General features: G+C 39.2%; 1 protein-coding gene across 2 annotated transcripts; it reads left to right on the top strand.

Moving 5' to 3' along the window:
• The first annotated feature begins 996 nt into the window (after positions 1-996).
• Positions 997-23059, top strand: LOC141809724 (nuclear GTPase SLIP-GC-like). 2 transcript variants are annotated; one of them, XM_074696890.1, is made up of 23 exons: positions 997-1061; positions 2656-2737; positions 2946-3058; positions 3254-3277; positions 3688-3718; positions 3845-3928; positions 6399-6492; positions 6614-6830; positions 6913-7125; positions 8689-8889; positions 10579-10754; positions 11750-11843; positions 11925-12012; positions 12089-12210; positions 15027-15200; positions 15295-15446; positions 15627-15744; positions 19161-19269; positions 19370-19503; positions 22169-22250; positions 22502-22583; positions 22666-22696; positions 22808-23059. In XM_074696890.1, exons 2-23 carry the CDS (start codon positions 2671-2673, stop codon positions 22811-22813), a joined length of 2412 nt encoding a protein of 803 aa, XP_074552991.1. In that variant the 5' UTR covers positions 997-1061; positions 2656-2670; the 3' UTR covers positions 22814-23059. The 2 variants fall into 2 exon arrangements, with proteins under 2 accessions (XP_074552991.1, XP_074552990.1); XM_074696889.1 differs by having other exon boundaries at positions 22666-23059.
• Positions 23060-24419: the final 1360 nt, after the last annotated feature.

Here is a 24419-nt window from a genome sequence, read left to right as displayed (position 1 = left end):
GTTAGGGGAGTTTTGACGCTAGTTTGTGACTCAGATCCTAAAAAACTGTCTGTTACAGAGAGTGAAGGAGACTCTCTAAATCACTTTCTCAGACGCTACGTACCCGGTATTTGATTTCACTATGGACAATAAAAACAACAATACGACACGTTGACTCTCAAAATTTGCGTCGATGAATTTTTATCGTCGACTAGTCAATTATGTCGACTAATTGCTGCAGCCCTACGCTAGAATTGCTTCATCTTTTGTTCAGAATCAGCTACCTATCACAGGTAGCTGGCTCGACCTCCTTCTCATTCATCCCCACAGCGTCTCAGCCTTTTAACCTTTACAGCCTGCTTTTAACTTATGCTTTGCACTCACACGTACAGCCTGTCCTACTCTCATGTAGCAGCTCCAGCTGCTAACAAGCTGACACGGAGGGTAGAAATTACGTTTAAATAAATAAAAAAATTTATGATGTAGGCCAGAAAAAAATGAGCTTCCCCTCCTTGACTGACCAGCAGCCGCCACTGGTTCAAATGAAGAGCTTTATTTATTTATTTTGTTTAGTTAAGATCAGAAAAAGCAGAACAAGTCATATTTACATGTAGACCAGTTGAATGGCAGTTAATCCAGGAGAGATCCAGAGATATTTGACGACAAGTCAAAAAAAAAGTCAACTATCATCTCATTAACCAGAAATCAACTGGAGACAGAACATTCAGATTGTGACACTATAGTTTTGAAAAAAAAAAAAACAAAAAAAAAAACAAATGTACATTACACACACTGACTGCCAAAAACATCATCATACAAAAACTCTGATACACAAAATAAGTTCAGAGTGGAAGTAACAGCAAAGATATTACCACAAATTCACTTGAGTTCAGTGTTCATGTACCTATTTACTGAAGAAGGAGGAGTTTAAGAGGGCTGAGCTGTGATGACTGAACACCATAGAAGGATATAAAAGTGCTTGAACTTGCACTGGGAGTCATTACACTTGAGGTTGGCTGTTGAAATTGTGATCGTGGATTCTGAGCCATTTTCTCCATTAATCCTCAGACTCAGCTGAACTAGTAAGTGATAATAACTTTGATTTGAAACATATCAATGACTGTATTTGCATAAAATAGTATGCAATGTATGTATCTATGCAGTGGTGTGCGGTCAGGGGAGACAGGGGAGGCAGTGCCTCCCCTAGGCTAACAAGAAAAAAAAATATTTTTTTTAAATAAAAATATATTGTTTTCAGTTGTTCGTATACAATTTGTCATAATTAAAAAATAAAAAAAGGAAATTGCTGAATTGTCAATAAGAGGGAGGCTAACAGAGGGGACGGACAGCGTTTCGCGCTGGCTTCATGCTTGTGATGTGCGTCGGAGGCAGAGACTCCGAGAGAGAGAGAGAGACCGTTTACTTGAAATCACAACGTTTTGCAGGTTCGCGCATGCGTACTAAGGTCTCACACTGATTAACGTGGGCATCGATGAGGCACAGTGCTTCTCTGCCTCCGCAGGTTGGAATACCGCACCTTCTTTGAGGTTTCGCGATAGTTTGTTAGTGCAGATCTTTAATAGAGTATACCAGGGCTCTGGAATATACTGGAGGTGCCTGGCCTGTGTTCTTGTGTTGTTGAGATTCAGATTATTTTTGTTCGTATTTTGCTCTTTCTCCTTTGTTGTAAATCCTGTAGAAATGTAGGTGAACGTATGTTTCGGGTTTCAATTGGCAATTCATCTCGTTAACTCCGGGACTTCAGTCTGTCTCTGAACCGTAGATGGGAAAGCTGATTAACATTTATTTACTTGGCTCGTTGCTGGTCTAGGAGTCCGGGCCAAAGTGAGGGAAAGGACTAAAGAGGAGGAAAAAAAGGTGCACCTTGTGCACAACCGCACATTTATTGAGGAAACAAAGACCAAAATAATGTACTCCCGCCCCACACACACCATGCACGCACTCAGACCGTCTCTCCTTCTGCTATGTCACACACACACACACACACACACACACACACACACACACACACACACACACACACACACACACACACACACACACACACACACAACACAGCACAGACTGTCACCGCATTAAAGGGGCAGGGCTGGCCAGTAACAGTTTGTATTAGCAAATGTGAGCAGTGCACCGAATATGTAACACACACACATAGAAATTTCAACTTTAGCTGGCTGCCTGCCTCCCTCGTTGCAGACCTCACCACAGTTTCCCTTCTGCAGTTAAACTTCCTGTTTTTTTCTGCATCTGCAAACCACACTCACTCATGTTAAAACTGAAAGCACATCATTTATCTGTAAAATGCACACACAAGATTTCTTCTTTGTCAAAGCACCATATTCCTCATATTAAGACTTTTATTTCATTTTACTTCTGGGTGATCTGTAGCCTCTCAGGAGCTTAAAACCATCTGTAAAGAAACCTGTTAATTTACGACCGCATATGAACACATTTTGATAATATTTTAGCAAAGCACTTATACACAAGCTAGATATTCTAACATTTGCCACGCCCTTATTTCTGCAAACTGCCTTGGCACTTAGCCTGTTGTGTACTGCTTTGTAAGCCTGCAGAAAGAAATGGCTGTGGAGTTCTAGCTCGTCTGTTACCTAAGGTGTGCCCTTACACTGACATATTGATGTGATTACTTTACAGCTGCTGTCTCTGGTCATGGATGAATTTGTTCGAGATTTATTAACTGGATGGGATCTTGGTGACTACATAGAGAAATTCAGAGGTAAAGTAATTCTTAAGTGTGATAATGTAATTTTGATTTGTGCAGGTGTTCTTTGATCAGTTTAGAAAACATGCATAGATTTGTAGGAACAGAAAAGGTGCTGAAACACAACCCTTAAGTCCTATGCTGACAGAAATCCCTGAATTCCAAAATTGTTTTATTTCTACATGACCGACTCTGATCTAAATATGTTTCTCTATAAAAACAGAAGAACGCATTGATAAGAGATGTCTTTTCCTTCTTGATGATGACGCAATCAAAGATTTGCTTGACAAAACAGGACCAAGAGTAATGTTCAAGGACAAACTTAAGTCCTTGAAGGTGAGACTTTATAATGTTTTTGATTTAATTCTTTCCTCTGTATAAAACTATCAAGTTGTAATTACGATAAGCATGAACCACTATTTTTAAGACACAAATGAAAAAATGTTTAGAGGGTGGTTAAATTTGAATTTTCTAGAGTATTTCTGGCATTTTATACTGAATTTTGTACTGTTTTTTTTATCTTGGCACCAGGAAGCTCAAAATGCAGAAAATCAGGTAAAAATAAATTTTCTTTTAGTGTAAGCTATGGCTTACATGGCTTTTGTCTTTATCTGAAACATTTACTGGAACATAAAGAAACGGCTGATTCTATGGTGGCGAATTGCATTCACAAAAAAAACCCTCCTGTTTTTAATAGTTAGTATCACATAAAAACAGATTTTTGAATTCATTTTTGATTTTCCTGTTTTAATTAGATACTATCTTTTGAAAACACAAAATATTTTTTTGATTTTTCTATTTTTATGAGAAACTATCACATAAACAGCAAATGTTTATTTTTGATTTTCATGTTTTTGAGATACTAGTACGATAGAAAGCCTGTTATACTTTGCTTCAAGCTTCATCCTGGGGGAAGATATTTTCTTTATGAGTTTCAAGAGTCAACTTTATATTTTCATCTTTAGGTTTCAACTCTCAGTAACGCAGGTGATCAAGGTAAGGTACATGGAAAATTATCTGATTGAGGCCTAAAGCAATAAAAAAAATTGCTTGTAAAAAACTGGGAACATGTTTTTACTTTTTGAGGCAAATGTCCTTTTTTATTTTTGAAAAATAAATAAGGACGAAGAAGAGCAGCGCCTCAGGAGGAGTCCAGCAGATTGCTAACACCAACTAAGAAACGACGGCAAGACACTGCTTTCCCAGGTATGATAGGTATTCATTTAAGTAATAAAAACTACAACCCACCAAATGGCAAAAACTGTATCCTATGTCAGTTTCATACTCAAGGTTCCCATGCACCATTTGAAATAATTTTCTAACGTTTTTTCCAGTTAGGTAAAATGGCGGAAATAATGGGAGAAAAGTCAATTGTTGGTCCTGAAAAAATAACTTCACAATCTCCTAATGCCATCAGAGCTCTTTAAAACAGAGGAGAATGTCATCTGAAAGACATACATTGTGTTGAGAATCATAATAAACAGTGACGATAGATAAGTTATACCACCAAAAAGTTATGAAAAACTCCCAGAAAATCAACTTGAGGAAAGATTGGGAGCCCTGTTACTGAATGTTGGTTTCTATGTCTGGGCCACAGAATTCTCTTTTTTAATTCTGTCTTAGTCACAAGCATATTCGCCTCATGTGCCATGAGTAAATGTTACCTTTGGTACTGTACCTGTACAACACACCCCAGCAGCAACATTGATGCTTGATTAACTTACAGCAGCCTAGGCATGGGTACCTTTCACAATTGAAACGATACGGTACCGATTCCCAGTACCTGCCAATCGATATCGGTACTCAACGGTACCAATTTTCAGTACTTTTGTGTGCGTATGTGGAAAAAAATATTAATTTGTTTAATAATAAAATGTAAATTCTTTTTGATTTAAAGATCCCATACTATTCAAAAATCACTTCTTATTAAGTCTTTTAGGGAAATTTGTGGGTCTTTGGCTTTCCTCCCAACCCACAAAATGTGATATTTTATGACAAAACCTGTACTAAGTAGTGCTTGTGAACGTAAAATCCTGACCTAAAACGAGTTGTTTGGAATTTCTGGGGTTTGCCGACGTCAGCGATTCCCTTTTTTGACCAATAAGGAGCAAGTCTGACCTGATTGGTCCACCGGAGCAGACACCCCCTCCCCGCCCACTCCTCTCCCCGCTGTGGTTCAGAATGCCAAAGCTGAGGCTGTAAACAGCCACATAGTTCCATGCTCAAGCTTCCCATCTCTGAAAAGACAAGACTAAGAGCACTGGCCATCCAAAACGTTCCGTGCCTAAGCACGATTGCCCCCCTGCAGCGCTGTTCCCCAGCTGTAGAGTCCGGCCAGCGGTCACACTAGCCCTACGTGAACCAGACTTTAGTGGGAATCAGACACGCACACAGCCCGCCTACGTCATCTTGAAGCGTCTGTTTACATGAATCGCGATCAGAGTCAGCACAATGAGACAGAGAGAGCACTGCTACAACTTTAGAGAGTTTTGGACTCATTTTCGCCCGACGCAGCCCTCTAACACCCCTCTAACACCCCCGCTTTGTTTAAAATGATTGTCGAGAGATGCGCTCGCTGTGATTATAAGTAATGGATAGCATGCACTGTCCGCGTGCTTGTGCTCATGCATGAAGTAAACCGTGCCGAAGCCCACCTCTTCGAAGCGTGCCGAACCACGGAAGGGGAATGTGCTTGAGCACGGCACAGTTGTGGTCACACTGGACATTTCAAACGTGCTTTACGGCTGAAGCGTGCTTAGGCACGGCACGATTGGCCAGTGTGACCGCGTCCTAAGTGTCTAGAGTTCATTTATCAAGGAAATGTGCCAGCTAGGGTTAGTGTGCTATTCACTTCACGGCCGACTGCTTTTCCAACTTTGGACAGTACAACAGAGGGCTAGCAAATAGACGGGTCCTGAATCCAGGCGCATTACCAACCATCCACCAACAAACCTCAAACCCTGGAAATGTGAGTATTTTAAACGCTGTGTGCTGTGGAGCAGATGTAAGAGCTTTTCCTTAGTGTCCCCCTGTCTCTGTGTTAGCTTCAGGATGCTAACTTTAGCTGCGGTTAGCCTGTTGTTGTAGCCTGTAATGTTACAGTAAACAAGTTTCGCTGTTTTTTAAACATTGTGCACTCGGGGCTTGTGGTGCCGCTCTCAGTGACGCGAAAGAGCGGGGCAGTATCAGCGGTGGCTCATTTACATATGAAGGTCACGCCCACTAAATCAGAGCGTTCTGAACAGAGGGGCTATGAAAGCGTGGACTCTGCAGAAAAGGAGCAGAATATGGGACCTTTGAAATATTTATTCTTCAATAAATAACCCTGTAATGCTGTGTTCATGTCCAGCATGGAAAATCACCTACTCTGTCACTCCCTCACATTCACAAGGATGCTTTTAGGTACCAAAACATGGTACGTTTTGATTTTACCTGAATCGGTACCTGGTACTTTTGGCAGAATTTGGTCGGTACCTATAAAAGTACCTTATTCGGTACCCATTCCTACATCAGCCTGACATGGATTACAACATTCAGGAGTGACTGCAGTGTCTTTGACTAACATCTTCTTTACTGAGTTTAAAGAGGATGTGTCTATCCATCCCTTTCATACATTTTTTCTTTCGATTATACAGGCCTTTGCTGACAAACTCTCTTCCCACTTTTACTCCAACAGAGAAAATCATTCTGTCTCAAGTGAAAAACATCATGACAGGTGTCCATGAAAAACTAACCTGTGGAACTGAAACAGAGCTCAATGGTTTTCTTCAGTAAGTAATATAGTTGGTATATTGTGTTTTTGTGGATAGTCAGATGAAAGGCCTTTCCAATTTGTCTGTCGGTTTGAATTCAAAACTAACTGTATACATAATATGAAAAATTTTACCACAGGGAAAAAATCAGTGATTTAAAGATTGAAAAGAGGGAGCTGGTCGGCGTCTTTGGAAGAACAGGGGCAGGAAAGAGCTCCCTGATCAATGCTGTCATTGGAGAGAAAGATCTCTTGCCCACAGGGACTGTCAGAGCATGTACCACGGTCATGATCAAAGTGGAGGCTAACACAAAGAACCAGAATTATGAGGCAGAGATTGAATTCATCACAAAAGAGGTAAAACAGGCCCTAGTCGCATTGCCTTGGCCAGTGCTTTCATTGTGTTATGTTAAAACTGATAAACTGTGTTTATTCTTAGGACTGGGAGCAGGACTTGTGGTACTTGTTAACCTTTGTTGTGAACGAAGACCAGAGAGATGAAGATTACCATGAAGCAGTTAACTTACTGTCAGCACTATACGGAAAGGAATGGAAAAAAATCACTGCCCAGAAGAATCTCTGGAATGACAGAGCTAACAAAGTGATTCGAGATTTTATAGACCGTGGAAAGGAGAAGTTGTCCTGTGCCTCGGTAAGAAAATTTATCCCATCGTACCATTTATTAATAAAAGTAAACAGACAAAAAAAAAAGTTAATCGTATCATCGTACAGACTGAATGAGGACTCAGACACAGCACCAAAAGTCTTATCCAAAAATGTAGTCTCTGTTAGATCAAAACCAGGAGGCCGAAGGTCAGATAGAGGCACAGAAAACATCAGGTGAGAGACAAGACTGGAGTTGGAAAGGGGGTCTAAACACGAAGAATACTCAAAGAATGCAGGATAACTATGAGAGTTGATCTGGCAAGTGGTGAGGGTAAACATCAGGGCTGTGTCCGAAATCATTCACTCATTCCCTACTCACTACTCACTATATAGTGATTAGATGTAGTGGACTATGTAGTCCACTCAATCAGCTAAATTAAAACAACATTTCAGACACCACTGACTCACTCACTCGCCAGCCGCTGACAGTAACGTAATTACTCTCGTGTCGCTCATGAACGGCTGGAGATTTACAGTTATAACTTTTCTCAAACACTGCAGAAACGGTATTTATTTCAGTGATAACTAATATTATACTTAGCTTATTTTCTGCAACAGCCAAATATAATAGAAACATTTATTACACGTTATTTTTTAAATCAATAAACTATATATTTGCGCCGAACTTGTGCTGTGTTTGAGAATTACAATGTCCAGTGAATGCATCACCCGCGATGAACGGTTTAGCGGCTAACGTCCGTGTTGTTTGTTTCTCTACCCGAAGTTGTGAGACGGGCTCATCTGAAAGTTAAACAGAGAGATAAGTGTTATTCTCTGGAAGTTTTTAATGTTGTTTCATGTTATCAGTAATCAGTAATCATGTAATCAGCCATTTCTTCTTTTGGAATCACAATGCATGATGGTATATTGCTTATATAGTGAGCATCGCTCATACACTACTTTTGAAAATGCATTGTGGGATACGTTGAATGGACTGTATAGTGAATGACCATGCTCACTCAGATTTCGGACAACACTACAAGACGACGCATTCACTATATAGTGCACTATATAGTGAATAGGGAGTGATTTCGGACACAGCCCAGGAGTGTAAAGGATCAGGGAGTGCAGACAACAAGACACATGTGAAACACATCAGGGATGGGTCAGGGGATCACACCAGAGGGAGACCAGTGTTAGCAAAATAACAGAGGCTAGAAAGCAAAATGACACACGGGGAATAGACTGACAGACATAACAAATAGAAATCATTCTTGTTCTTAAAAACATTAAGTTCTAAGAAAAAAACCCTAAGGTCCTACATTTTAGCACCATGTACCATTCCAGTTTGTTTTAAATACAAGTTAGAAAATGCAGAACAATGAGGAACTTAAAATAATAATAATAATAATAATAATAATAATAATAATAATAATAATAATAAAATAAAACAGATTCTTAATATCTGGAATCCCGTTTGAATTATACCTTGTCATTTGGTACCGTGTCAACAAGTCTCAAGATCGTACAACTGCTTGTCAAATTCGTCAGGATTAATTTAAAATCATAAGAAATTAAGTAAAAATTATAATTTTGCCGTTTATTGAAGGCTGCAGAGTTGTCCCAAAAACTTACCAGATTCACCAGAAGTGGCTTAAAAAGCGAGGAAGACGAAAAGAAGTGGTTCTGGCCTCTGGTGAAGTGTGTGACTGTCAAGGTGCCGAATAACAGCTTCCTCCAGCATGTCACGCTGGTGGACCTGCCTGGAAGTGGAGACCGCAACAACAGCAGAGATAAAATGTGGAGAGAGGTAATGTATCAACGTATTATGGCTGCATAAAAAAGCTAACAGAAGAGATGTGCTCTCTTCTGTGATGTAGTCAATGCTTGAGCTCTAGCATTTTGTACTTTCTGAAAAGTTCTTGAGTCTTGCAATGTAGCAGGGTTTCAGGAGTAGGAACATACCTCATCCACACCAAACCTTCCCTTTTTGTTCTCATGGTCTGTACCCTTCCCTCCTTTTTTATCCCTCTATGTGAATCACTCAGGTGACTAGAGGCAATCTGACTGACTTCTTCTGGCTTTATTGATAAGTATAACCTAGTGTCATCTGTACAACGGTGATAATCTATAAGGCATTGCTCAAGGTTCTACCTGTGAAACATAAAGAATGAAAAGAACTGGTTTAAGAGCTGGATGACAAGAACCTTTTAAAGGACACAGGCGCACAACTTGTATCAGAATAATTCTTTATTTTTATTGTAAATGAAAGTAAGAACATAAACTCACAGTAAACTCAGTTCAACAGAATACAAACAAAAACCTCAGCAAACTAAGGCAAAGATGTCTTTAAGCGTATAAGGTTTTAAAAACTGTTGACATTATTTCAGCAATAGGAAAGAAATGAAATATTTGTATCATCATATCATTTATTTGAGTGCTTCAAAGTTTGACTTTCTTTGTATCTATACACAAACCCATGCTTAATTGTCTCCAGGAGACCCTGTGGTTTATCAATGTAGGAATTTCATTCAAGATATTATTTTTCACGTATTTTTTTAATTAAATTTCTTATTTCAATTATTTTCAATTTCAATTGGGGCTGTCACTTTAACACATAAATTACATTAATTAATTACACCAGAAAGTAATGCGTTATAAAAATCAACAGGATTTACTCATTGGCTGTCAGCCATTTTCAGAGCATCTTGAACAATCTTTCAAGACCCAAATAATCTTGTTTTCTATGACTCTGTAAACACCAAAGCTACCTGAAAAGAACTGACTCTCTTCTTTTATGTCTCTTTTCTTGTTTTTGATCCAAAAAAAACAAACAAAACATAATTTTTTTGATCGGTCATCTTGGGCGCTACATCCTTTGATCCTCTCCATGCTCTCTGTCGTCTTTCTTCATGATCGCGCCGCTCTTTTTCTCTGAACTAATGCGACACATCCTCAGTTGGAGCGTGAGCTGCCTGAACTTTTCTGACTTGCAGCGTCTCACTGTGCCTCTGTCATCTCACATCTTCTCCTCATGTCCATGCTGATCTCTCATCCAAGGAGTGCACCGGTCTCACCCACAGTAGTTTACGAGCAGGATTTTGATTGACAAGCTCCACCAGACCTCGCTTCCCCTCGCTGAAAAACACAATTTACTTCTACATACACAGTACAAACTGACGTATATAGCCGTCAATGGCAGCGAACAAGGACATTTTATTATTGGCCAATTGAAAAAAGTATGGACTTACATATCTCTGTTGTTTTATTTGATTTGTCATGCTCTACAATTTAGTAATGTCCTAGAATTCAGATTCTTTATTTGGGAACCTCAAGCAGATATGAGATTAAAATGTGATTAATTGGAGTAATTAATTACAAATCCTTTAATTAATTAAATTATTATTTTTTAATAGCCCACCAGTTCTAATTATTTTCATTATTACTATTTTGTTATTTGGAAAAGCCATTGCAATGAACATTTTTTATTTGCCTCCAGGTTGTCGGAGACTGTTCCTCTGTGTGGATTGTGGCAGACATAAACAGAGCAGCATCAGAAAAAGAACCATGGGAGATCCTGAAAAATGCCTGCAACCTCATGGGAAATGGTGGCCAGTGTCAGGAAATTCATTTTGTCTGCACCAAGTCTGATGTTGTTGAAGATTCAGATGAACTGTAAGTGATTCTTAAAACAATGGAAGTAGAAGTAAAATGTAACAGGCACCTTTGTGCGTTTAATTTAGAAGAACTTCTCCATGTGCAAACTTGCTATGCCAAAACAGGCAACCCCATACAATCATGGGTGTTGGCTTTTAAACCAATTAGCGAAAAGTCTGGAGGTCCCTTTCTTTAAGGAAAGGATGCTACATGGCCGAACTTTGACTTGTCAGGCCTCAAGAATTCATCAAACAATTAAATCTTTCAGTTTGAGTGTTTGATATTTTTTCATTGTGCTATAACTGATGAAACCTCTTAATTGGATTACTTGTAAACAATTAATAATAATAATAATAATAATAATAATAATAATAATAATAATAAACTTTATTTATATAGCACTTTTCAAAACAAAGTTACAAAGTGCTTTACATCATAAAAGCAACCAGTGAAAAAAAATAGAAGAGAAGAAGTGAAAGAGAGGTAAAAAAGAGGTAAAAGAGAAATGTGAGGAAAAATATTAAAATAGATAAAAGACTAAGAACCACCACCAATAAAAGAAAGGAAAACATCTGTAAAAATAAAAGCATCAAGGATTGAAATAATTAAAACAACAAAGGTTAAAATATCTAAAATGATTTAAAATACTGCCCATGATGCTGTCACTTAAAGATAAAATATAAAGTAAAAGCTGCATGTTGACGATTAAAACACGCTCGGCTAAAATCTCCAATAAAAGCACATCTATAAAAATGTGTCTTTAAAAGAGATTTTAAAGAGGATAAAGTGTCTGCCATCTGATCTCCTCAGGCAATTAAAATGTGTTTTCATTAACATTTTAAAGTGTCCTCACTTTACAGTCAGGGTGGTAAACCATAGTTTGGTTTGTGTGATGAAATTAACTAATTTTTGTTACTTTTTAACAAAGAAGTCAACTGAAAGCTTAAGACACTAAAAATCTGGGTTTCATGACTTTAGTATAAGATACTGCTTGATACGATCTCTCCTTACAGCATGGCAGAGGATGTTCAAAAAGCCATACATGACCAGAACGTGCAAGCCAAATCAGAAGTGAAAAGAGGATTTGATGCCTTGAACATAGTGAATGTAAGTTTTATAGGCTGACAGAAAATTTAAGGCAAATTTCCTTGATTAAACCTCCCCTCAAAATCATCTTTTGATTTTCAGAGACATTTCAGTGAGGGATGTTTCAAAGTGTTCACAGTGAGCTCCAAAGAGTTCCTCAAGAGAAAACATCTGGGACCAGATGAAACTGGTAGGCAAGCAGAATATTTATAACTTCTTACAGGTATGTCCAAATATTAAGATGTGTGTTTTATTTTCTGTTATAGAAGTTCCAAAACTTCAGGAACATCTGCAAAATCTCAATGACTGTCACTCAGAGACAATGAACTATGTGTCTGAGGCAAAAGGGATTCTGTCTCTGATTCAAGGAGCCAGGCGAAGAGAAGTGGTAAGACCAACTAAAAATACCTTTATTGTGTTTGAGTATCAGATTTACTCAGTATTGACTAGGGAAATTAAACCAATACTGTAAAAAAAAAATCTGTAAAAAAACGGTAAAAGCACAGTCAGCAAAGTTTCCAGACAAATACCATAAAATTACAGTCAGATGCTGTAAAAACATGGAACTACATGAAATAACTGTAAAAAGACAGGACTAGATTTAACAGTCAAAATAAATTTAAAAAACAGTATTTAAGAGTTTATAAATGTTTGTTATACTGTGAAATTAACATGTAAATTTTGTCAAAACACATTCAAATAAGATTACTTTAAGGTTAATCTCTGTAATTTTATTGTATAAATTATTAATTCTGGGAAACAGTTAAATCAATCTACAGTAATTTCCTGAGAAAATACAATTTTTCCCATGAATAACAAATTTGTAATGTGTAAAACAAACTGTACGTAAAACTACAGATAAATGTCTTCAGATTTACAGTATAAATATGTAATTTTGGAGTAAAATACCATTACTTAACAGTTTTTTCCTAAATAATTACAGTCAAACACCTTCAATTAAGTGACATTGCAAAGAGTTCTGCAGAAAAATACTGTTATTTTACAGCAAAATACTTTTTGTTGTGATGGTGTTTTCAAACCGTGAGTGAGGAGGGCACACAGAGGATACAAGACTGCTGAACATTAAAGTATTGCATTAGGGGACCATGCTGCCTGTGCAACACCACATGGACCGGCTGTGTAATTCAAATAACATTGTACTTAAAAAATTCACCAACATAGCAAAGACCATCAACACATCTTGTTTATTAAAAACAAAATACAATGTAAAAATCACTGGGTACAGGGTCTGCACAATGGAGCACAGACAGCCAGTCCATTCCACTGGGCGCAGACAGCCAGTCAGCCCCGTGGAGCGCAGACAGCCAGTCTGTCCCCCTGGAGCACATACAGCTGGTCCGCTCCTTGGAGCACAGATAGCCGGTTCGTGCCGGGAGCAAAACACGCTGTGCCCCCTGTTTAGCAGGGTCTCATATACACAGTGTTTCCTCCTCTCTCATAGTTACAAGCACTGTCACGATAAAAATGACTTTGCTGTGAAATAAAAGGGAAATAGTAAAATTTAGGACACAGGTCTCTGATTAAAAAACAACTCATTCCTGTATTTTTACAGGGTTTTTTTTGTACGTACTTCTATTTTACAGCGTTTGACTGTAATTTTACAGTATTTGTCAAGAAACTTTGCTGCCAGTGCTTTTACCATTTTTCAAATTTTTTTTTAACAGTGAATTGCAACCATGACTCCATGAGTGAGGAGGGTACAGGGTTCAGCTGGCATAATACCTAAAGAAAACATCCAGGGTGTAATTTTACAGAAAGTTTTTGTAATTTTACAGTTTTACAGTGCAATCTTCCCAAACAAAGTATTGGTAAGAAATAGTGAAGCAAAGATAATTTTACATGTGTTACTCCCAAGAAGGAAAGATAGAATGCCTAAGAACAGCAAAGAAAGCCATACCCCAGCTCAATGTATTTGTGATTCTTCAAACTGTGATAAACTTTACCCTGTTTATTTGTAAACATATCAGGGATAATGTTCAGAAAAGGTGTGGATTATCAACATGAGATTAACCAACACATTTTATCGTGGTACTGTTAATATTTTTTTTTTCTTTAATTCCTGGCATGGCAGCAATACGCTTCTTTAAGTATCTTTGAGTATATTAAAAAATATCATAGAGACAAAATGTTTTATTATTTTTTTCTTCATGAAGGAAAAAGGTGACAACACACTGACCCAAGGCTGATCAGGGGGGTATTCCACAAAGCTGGCTAAAATAGGCAGGGCTATGGCCGGTAAGTGTGGCTTGAATAAGCAGCCACTTTAATCTTAGCTGCAACTTGTTCCACTAACGAGGCTCAGCTGATTTTCAGAGACGCTTATTCAAGCCAGGCTGATCCAAGCTGCGGCTAAGCGCGCGTCCAGGGTAGATAAAAAGCCCTGATGTGTCGATTGTCGAGACAACCAAATCATGTCAAAAGCAAGAGCGGAGACGCTTCCCTCAGCGGAGAAAAAAACTCCTCCCTCGTAAAGTTTATGTTGTCTACAAGGTGAAAATCGCATAGCATCACGGTGGCAATTAATAAAGCCAGAGATGCTGCTGGTTCAAGAATATCATGCTATGTGTCAAATCAACACTGACTGTTTCTGCTGAGTTTGATGACCTTTTTTTCTTCTCACACTAAAGCTCCTCACACTGCTGTGGCTCAGAGGAGATTGATCTTGATTAAATTAAAGCCGTTCAAATATATAAACTTCATGTGGTGATGTTTCATCAAACACTGACAAAAACAGTACAAAAAAACATGTATGAATGAGATGTCATTGTTTGTTAGAGATGATAGTGATTCAGTGCTTTATATTTAAATAAGGAGGAAGACACAAAGTTACCAAAGGGTCTCAATTTATGTTTACGAACAAGAACATCATTTGTTACAGTTCTAGACTAAATTAATGTGACACATGCAGCTCACAAGGCGTCTTTCAGAAGCCCGTCAGACCTTCTCTGAGATGCAGATAAGGTAAGCCTGACCGGGACCAGGCTTGTTGCACTGGCAAATTTACCATGGTTACCAAGCCACGCTAGCCCTAAGCCTCGTTTGTGGAACCCAACTCCCACTAAAGTTAGCGAGGCTAACCGAAGTAAGCCAGGCTTTGAGCTAAGCCAGCTTCATGGAATACCCCCCAGATTCAGTTATGCTGTTGTGGTATAAACTAACAAATATTTTCTTTTTTTAATTCAGGCTGGCATTAAAGAGAAGGTGTGCAAAGTCATTGAGAACAACTTAAGTCGCGAACGTGACAAAGTCTCAAGGTCAATACAAATGACCTCTGAGACTTTTAAAAGCTGTCTCGATAAGGGGGTTGAAAAATCAAAACGCTCATGTAAAAGGGCCATGGAGACCTTCTTATTTGATGTATGTATTTCTTTTCATATCAAAACTTCAAGTTTTACATCTTTAAGTCGGACTGTCATTGACTCCTACATTGTGTTCTTTCTGATGGTTTTAGGAAGATGGAAGATGTTTTCACAGGACACTGAAGTGTGTAGTTACAAAGAACGGTGTCCACAAAACAACAAAAGGAGAACAACTCAACCTCAATAAGAAGTTGGCCTCATGGCTGATGGACAGCATTGATGAGACGTTTAGGAAGACCTTCCCGTAAGTTATAGCAACAAGTACACAAACCCTCTTTACAACAATGCTGAATAGAGTAATAGTGAAAAATGCAAAAGATTGATTCAAATCATTCAACACAGTGTAGAAACACATTCTAAACTTTTAAATTTAAAACTTGTCTGCTCTTGATTCATGACATTTCTTATTTTGATCATGTTACAGAAATGAATCAAAGCATGAAGCGTTCAACGGGGCCATCAAGTCCTTTACCCTTGACACAGAGAGGCTGATTGAAAGGAACAAAAATGTGGAATTGCAGCTGATATATCTGAAAACAGAGGTAAAAATGATCATCTTATCCAGTACTCTTGTAACAAACTGTCAAACAGTGTGGAACTGTCATTGTCCCAGGGAAGATTGACAGGCTGTCAATCTTCCCTGGGAACTGGCACAGATTTGGGTGTGGAAACAAGCCTATGGTACTGTTGGTACCAGGACCAATCACAACAGACCCCTGATCAGGTGCTGATAAATCTGTCTGAAAACAAAAGTAATTTAAATGAAATGTCCTAAATATTCAAGTTTGAGCCAGCCTAACCCATGAAACTTAGGACATGGAGGGCTGCATTTCAGAAAAAAAGACACTTCTCTGTGCTGGAGACTGACACCATTGGTATTAGTGAACAGTGAAGTTGTGTGTGTGCCTTAATTACTCAGAAAATGTAAAAAGTCGTAAGGGGAAGCAAGTTTTTTATGTCTCCATTTAGTTAAAAAGAGTCCAGCTGCAGACCTCCACTCTGAGCCAACTCCGCTCCTCCACTGTCAGAAGGAAGTGATGTCACACCTCCACTGTCAGAGGGAAATCCGTCATGATAGTTGCCTTCAAAACTATGTTGGGTAGACACTTGTGTTTTTTTCTGCACTTTGATAACCTTGGTTAACTTCATTTCTGGATAGCTTTACATACAAGAAAGCAGATATATAAAACGCACATCATCAATAGCAGTGTTTCCCTTACCATTATATAGGACTCACAAACATGTGCGAGCATATACACACACAGACAAGCACAGTCCGTACAGTGGACAGAGAGCTGGGAGCACCACCACAAGTAACATCTCCCAGCGCCTTCTCTGTGAAGACACAACACTTGCTGTCCTGCGCTCACCGCTGCTGCTGACGACCCCCCCAAAACTCTAAATAACATAACTAACATTAGTAGGCACCACTGTTTGTTGTAATGATCTCGACCGTTTATGTTTTATTGAGAAAGACAATCGTTTCATTTGTCCTGTAGTCCTGTCACAACCTCTGTGTTTGCATTCAGTGTTGTTTGGACTGTAAAGGGGGAGCCTTTTTTTTCATTATTATTATTATTTTTTATTGTCAACATACAGGGGGGGTATTCCACGAAGCTGGCTAAAATAGGCAGGGCTATCGCCGGTAAGCGTGGCTTGAATAAGCGGCCACTTCAATCTTAGCTGCAACTCGTTCCACTAACGAGGCTCAGCTGATTTTCAGAGACGCTTACTCAAGTCAGGCTGATCCAAGCTGCGGCTAAGCGCGCGTCCGCGGTAGATAAAAAGCCCCGACGTGTCGATTGTCGAAATGACCAAATCATGTCAAGACTGAGAGAGGAGACATTTCCCTCAGCGGAAAAAAATCTCCTCATGGAGTCGTATGATGGCTACAAGGTGAAAATCACATAAAAGGGTAACACGGTGGCGATTAATAAAGCCAGAGACGCTGCTGGTTCAAGAATATCATGCTTATGTGTCAATCAACAATGACTGTTTCTGCTGAGTTTGATGACCTTTTTTTCTTCTCACCCTAAAGCTCCTCACACTGCTGTGGCCCAGAGGAGATTGATCTTGATTAAATTAAAGCCGTTCAAATATATAAACTTCATGTGGTGATGTTTCATCAAACACTGACTAAAACAGCAGAAAAAAACACGTCTAAATGAGATGACATTTTTTAAATAGAGATGATACAGCTGTCAGATGAGATGTGTCAGTGATACAGTGCCCTATATTTAAATAAGGAGGAAGACACAAAGTTATCTCACCATGTGGAATCACCTTTACATTATCATCATGATCAGAATGGACCGCCGGTAAAGGAAGGTATTTCTATGGAAAATTGTGTCTGTTGTCACCTTTTGTATCATAAGACAATTTGTGCGTTTTATTCTGTTATATGATGACTGTACTTTGGGGGTGACAGAAGAAAGAAAATCAGTTATTTTCAAATGGCCTAGTTACCACTGGTGGGATCGAACCCACGCCGAAAGTCAAACAACGATCACTGGGCATCTGTGTCCTACTCTCTAACCACTCAACCACTCAACCACTGACTGTCTTGCATGATGGATAGACAGTCTCGTATCTGACATGTCTTGACTCACGGTTATTCCAGTCTAGTGTAACTGGGGAGGTTCACCTGTCAAAGGATCACGCAGGTGTCCGAAGGCGAGCTCAGGGAGGATGGAAACCTCCCGTGGAGCTGAAGGACAAAAGCTCGCTTGATCTTGATTTTCAGTATGAATACGGACCGTGAAAGTGGAGCCTCACGCTCCTTCTGACTTTTTGGGTTTTAAGCAGATGTCAGAAAAGTTACCAAAAGGTCTCAGTTCATGTTTCTGAACAAGAACATCATCTATTACAGTTATAGATTCATTTAATGTGACACCTGCAGTTCACAAGGCGTCTTTTAGAAGCCGGTCTGACCTTCTCTGAGACGCAGCTAAGGTAAGCCTGACGTTTAGCCTGACCGGGACCAGGCTAGTTGCACTGGCTAATTTACCATGGTTACCAAGCCACGCTAGCCCTAAGCCTCGTTTGTGGAACCCAACTCTCGCTAAAGTTAGCGAGGCTAACCCAAATAAGCCAGGCTTTGAGCTAAGCCAGCTTCGTGGAATACCCCCAGGGTGTTCAGGGCTGCACTGTGGCGCATCAGTTAGTGCAGCAGCCTCACAACAAGTAGGTCACCGGTTGCACCTTGCAGTTTGTATGTTCTCCCCGTGCTTGCGTGGGTTCTCTCTGGGTACTCTCGCTTCCTCCCACAGTCCAAAAACATGCTCACCAGGTTAATTGGTCACTCTAAATTGTCTGCAGGTGTGAGTGTGTGTGCAAATGGCTGTCTGTCTGTGTCAGCCCTGCGATTGGCTGGCGACTAGTCCAGGGTGTATCCCTCCTCTCACCCAATGACAGCTGGGATAGGCTCCAGACACCTGCGACCCTGAACAGGATAAGAGGTTCAGAAAATGAATGAATAAATATCTAATGTGTAAAAGGGGAGTTAATCAGACAGCTACAGGGTTTGAATTACGTCACGTCCGTTCCATGATGGAGGTGGTTTCCGTTCACAGCGCAGGAGCCACAAAGCAGCGGAGAGTGGAGGTCTGCAGCTAGACCTCTCTCATTTAGTTTGCATTTTAAAACGTGCTTATAACTTTCCTCCATTAGAGACACTGTATGCCCAGGCATTTTATTAACATCACAATTCACAGTTTTTATAACTGAATTCTGTTGAAGGCTTTATTTTTTACTGTAGTTGTTTAAAATATGTCATGCATTTAGTTAAAACAGCATGTGTTTGCATTTTCTGAGAGAGTTGGTTGTCATCATTTTTGCGTACTAATACAAATTTGTGCTTATAAATAGTTTGTAAATGAGGCACAAATGTAAAGAATGCAGAAATGCATTTTTTTTTTCAAACATCAGGTAAGCAAAGTATTTCTTTCTGCTTATGAAGGAAGAAAAACTGCAGACAGAACTGAACGAAATCATCAGGACCAGCAAGAAAAGGATCTACAACAGCCTGATGACCAGTATTGAGGAAACCATGCAGCCATGCTATGATGGTATGATATATAAACCTGAAACTACATGTTGACAAAAAAACATCTTTGATGTGTGAAGGAGCTTTGTGCAAAGAAATTTCTCCTTTTTTTTTTCTTGTAGAAGCTAAACAATACAGTGGAACGGGTTCCTTCAACAAGATGAGGATAACCATCATGGATCATGTGGATTCTACGAAAGAAAACATGTTTGAGACGGCTCGAGATGCTATGATGTCAAAACTACAGGAGTTGAGGGTTTGTCATGTTTTTTTTTTAATTCTTTATTTGAGATATGACTTTCTGTCATCTGTGCAGCCCAGAAAATAAACATTTAACCTGGGAATTCATGCAGGATCACTTAAATATGGAATGAATATCCTAACTTAAATCAAGAGCATTTTTAATTGATTTGAGGGCAGTATTTTATTGATTTCATGCTCAGATTTTGTGATATTGTCTCTCAAAACTCTGCTCTTGCGCTCAAATTTGCTCTGCATGTGCTCAAACTGCGTCCCCACGCTCGTTTACAATGCTGCACATGCTCAAACTGTGTCCCCACGCTCGTTTACAATGCTGCACATGCTCAAACTGTGTCCCCACGCTCGTTTACAATGCTGCACATGCTCAAACTGTGTCCCCACACTCGGTTATAATGCTGCTCGTGCAGATTTCCTGCGCTCACAGATGGGTTCTTCCTCTTGCGCTGAGGGAATTACTGCTCACAGATCTCTGTCTGCACTAAAATTTTGTGTGGATCAACCAATAGAAGGCCGTCTAGTATTGACCAATCAGGTTATCCCTGTTTGTTTAAGGGTGCGTTCGCTGTTGTTCACGTCGCATACGGGCGGGCCCTCTCTCAACCTGGTTTATCAGCCCCTGACCTCCGGGGCTGTAATAAATGTGATTTCTTTAATTCTTTGTCCAGTGCTGAAATCAAATATCATTCGATAAACACACGAGCGCCCGTGTTTTTAACCGGAATAGCTATATTCATGGCCGTAACCATCTATGAGGTCACCGAGGTCCGGACCTCGGTAAAAATTTCCGAGAAAAAAAGTAAAACGAGCCCCAATCAGCGCATCAAACATATAAACACAGGGGAGCTTTTATTTTGAAACCGCGGCATGCAGGAAGTTATCTGACGTAGCCTGTACTCGCAGTGACTTTGAACATGCTTGACAGGAAGCAGAGAACGACACCGTGAAGTGAATGACAGATTCTTTATTATTTTACCAACAAGCAGCCCGCTGTAAATGAAGCCAGACCTTCGGGTGTTTTGACCAACATGATCTGACAGTGTCTTGTAAACCTTCATACAGACAGGTCCATTATTTTCGGTCTGTGCTGATACAGCAGTATATCACTCTTTAGAAAGAGGAGGAGGAAGCCGGGGGTTTGATCCGAGGTCCAAACCCGCAGAATATTTCAGCAGGATTTAATTCATTTCATTTTATCCCATGGCCTGTGTGAATACTAATTCAGACTGGGTTTAAACCTACTCTAAACGTGTAAAAGACGTTCCGGTTAAATTGCCTGATGACAGTTCCCCCCGATGCCAGTTTCAAGTGCTGGACTGGCATAACCGTTAGGTAACCATGGCAACATACTCAAAGCATACAGTTCAAAAAGTTAAAGCTCACTAGTTAAAACACAGTTATTTTTTTATTGATATGTTGACAACACTGATTTAGTTTGCATTTCCAATTTTTCTATCAAATGTGGAATTTTCTGTGCTGCTTTTATTACTGGAACTGACTATCTCGGTTTTTTAAAACAGATCGTTTTGTTTACAAAACATGTCAAAAAGGTGAGAGAATCTGCTCAGTTTCTGGCTTTAAAACAACCAATAATGCCCTAAATAAAAGAATCAGTGGATGTCATTGACTGGTCTGTACCAACATAACACCAAATTTTACAATTGATTTTTTTTTTCTTAAAAATGTATAGTTTATTTATAAATTTACTTTCATGGGTTAAATTTGCATCAATTACATTTACAGATCATATCACAGCAAAGTAATGTGGGCCTTTAGATAAATAGATAGATAGATAGATAGATAGATAGATAGATAGATAGATAGATAGATAGATGGATGGATGGATGGATGGATGGATGGATGGATGGATGGATGGATGGATGGATGGATGGATGGATGGATGGATGGATGGATGGATGGATGGATGGATAGATAGATAGATAGATAGATAGATAGATAGATAGATAGATAGATAGTTAGATAGATAGATTCTCAATGTCTCAATGAGAATAGGTTTCTAAAGTCTTAGCAACAGAAAATCTCTCTCTTCCTCATTTGCTCAAATGTCCATTACTGTTACGCTAACAACCCAAAGTAAACTTCCATCATTTCACACTATGAATATATGCAGTCTAATATAAAGGAACTTTTAGCTCCTACTGGTCAAAACTGATCTTATAAAGTTTGTGTGCGTGGGTTAGGGTGTGGGTGTGGGCTGGGGGGTCAAGGTCTAGACCTCACCAATTTTGAAACCCTGGTTACGGCCGTGGCTATATTGTATAATCATAGCTGCATGACACAGTGCTCTTTGCGGTGTGCTGGTGGAGAAAACAGTGTCACTATCAAGAGACTAGCCGGACAACAGATCTCATAAAAATGGACCGACAGAGTCAGGGAAATTAGGCAAGTAGTTTTACATTCATTTTAATGAACACTATATTGAGCTGTGCACTGCCTGTGAGCAGAAATTCCCTCAGCGCGAGAGGAAGAACCCGAGTGCGAGCGCAGGAAATTTGCGCGAGCAGCCAGCGCGTGAAATCAATAAAATACTGCTCTCGAATCAATTAAAAATGCTCTTGATTCAAGACAGGATATTCATTCCATAATTAAATCTCACTGCTGCATGTGTGGCTAACAATTATTCTATTTTGATGGTGGTTTAGGAGGACATTCTGGGAGCTATGAAGAAAACAATACAGAAATCAATTGATCTCTCGCTGAAGACAGAAGATCGATCTCTTCCAGGTAAAGGAAACTTTTTAGAATTTAACCATTTCAGCAAACTTTTTTTCTGCCAAGTAAAACCCCCAAACCCAGTTATGGTGAGGATCTACTGTTGATATGGTTTAGTTTCTGATGTTTTGCAAAAAAGCTCCACAGCCCTCTCTTTCAAGGACAAAATCCAGTGGGTGTGATATTGTTATTTCTTAGGTGGACTGTACCTCTGTGAACAAAGGTAAATGGGAAAATTTTGTTTTGTCTTTTGTTTTTTTTAGATGTTACAGAGGAGCTGAGGGCAGTGACGCAATTCTATGACCAGCTGAAGAAAAGCTCTGATGCAGAAACTTATGCAGTTTGGTAAATGTTCCTTTAAGAGTCTCAATGATGTTCTGGTTATAAACTGATAAAGAAATTCTAACATCCTTTTAAATTGCTTTAGGTTTGATCTGCCCGGCCTGTCGACCGCTCAGGTAAGTCTGACTTATTTGAACAATTTATAGTTAGCATCCTAACTCACCATCAATAAATGATATGACAGTTATTAATGGTGGGTTACTGTTGAACTCTGGTGGATTTTTCAGCCCTGAAGAGAAACAGCAGAGGTCTGATTTACCGCAGAGGGTCTCACAGAGGAAGAGGATGAGGATGAAGAGACCCCTGGATTTAAGCTCCATCTTTTAGTCAAATTTGCATCTCTACTCTCTTCCAGTCTTGTTTCGACATGTTTGTATTTTTAATGAGGTGGTGGTGTTTTTTTTTTATTTCAATGATTGTGGCTCAGAGGCAGAATAAAATGTCAGTGTGAGGTGATCAGCCAAACTCCTCAAATAGGTTTTAACCAGGTATGTTTTGATTTAAATGGCAAGGGTTTTTATTGTTATTTCAGACATATTATGCTTTAATGATTTAACTGTATTTTTATGTTTTATTTGTCAGTTAATCAACCTTTGTCAGTTATAAACCATGATGATATGACTTAAGGCTTTTCAAAGACTATTTTGATTTATGTTTCTGTCATTTTGAAGATAAAACTGTTGTTTACTACTTAATAGTTGTTTATCTGTGTGCTGATAAGTTAGAGATAGACTAATTAAAAATAAATTGACTTTGAATAGGCTCACTGATTTGATATATTCACTGTAACAATTTCAGCTTCAATAAAATTAACTTTAAATTTGAGAAAAGACTTGAAGGGGATTTTATTTTGTTATATTAACTTATTTTACTGCTATTATTTTGTTTTTACTTGTAAACGTTCATGAGAAGCATGGATGGCAGATGAGGCCAATATGCTGAACCTGGCATACGTCTTTTTTGACAAATCATTAATTACGCATACGTCCTTTTTGACAGCTTCCTTACACCATGGTATATGATGTGGGGATAAAAAATGTGTACAGCTGAGCAGGGAATGCATGTCGGAACAAAAATTATATGACATCAAACTCCGGCATTTTGCTAGTGTGTTGTTTAGCATCGCGGGAGTAACACAGAGAAGCACCCCCTTATTTTTTAGTATGAACTGGTATAAATGCTGGTTTGTTCACTAGAAATCACCAAGGTTCTGAGAATCAAGAACAAAACCATTTCTAGAGCCACACTGTAAAAAAAAAACCTTTGTTTTCACAGTAAAAAAACAGCAGCTGTGGTTGCCAGAGAATTACAGTAAAAAAATGTTGAAAATGACTAAAATAACTTAACATTGATAGCTTTTTTTTTACTGTGATGCCTGATAACCACAGTTTGTATGTCTGTGTGATCAGACTTTGTTTCACTGTGTAATAGTCGATGTGGAGGAGGAATGACACTAAGCTCTCGCCGTTTTACTTTTTAACTATAAGAAATTTCATGAATCAGTGGCTACAAAATCAAATTATGAGATAACTCACTGCAGTTGTGTGATGATGCACTCCTGTCGTCGGTGCAGCATGCAACCTCTGCCTGACCTCTCAGTCAGGTCGACCGTATCTTACCCTGATACAGGAGAGCTATCTTATGATTGGCCGATATGTCTGGCTCCCTTTTAGCTCTGTGATGCTAACAGCGTCTTGCTACACGTTGGCCCACAGCGGTGTGACTCGGTGGGCGCTAAACAGCACATTTTACAGCAGGAGAAATATCAGGCGTGGCGTGTCAGAGAGTGAAAAGGTTCAAATGTGTGTCTCATACGCTGAGTGCATGAGGCTTGAGAGG

This window comes from Halichoeres trimaculatus, unplaced genomic scaffold (assembly GCF_033239565.1).
Source record: "Halichoeres trimaculatus isolate MK-OKI-2021-1 unplaced genomic scaffold, fHalTri1.1 fHalTri1_scaffold_20, whole genome shotgun sequence".
NCBI classification, from domain to species: Eukaryota; Metazoa; Chordata; class Actinopteri; order Labriformes; family Labridae; genus Halichoeres; species Halichoeres trimaculatus.
Note: the sequence above shows the minus strand (reverse complement) of the source record. Positions and strands in the feature narration are given on the sequence as shown.

Bases quoted from the DNA above. Each gene is read 5' to 3' on its own strand.
- LOC141809724 (XM_074696889.1), top strand. From the start codon at position 2,671: ATGGATGAATTTGTTCGAGATTTATTAACTGGATGGGATCTTGGTGAC. The intron at 3,059-3,253 runs GTGAGACTTTAT...TCTTGGCACCAG, and splicing joins ACAAACTTAAGTCCTTGAAG to GAAGCTCAAAATGCAGAAAA. The intron at 19,270-19,369 runs GTATGATATATA...TTTTTCTTGTAG, and splicing joins CATGCAGCCATGCTATGATG to AAGCTAAACAATACAGTGGA.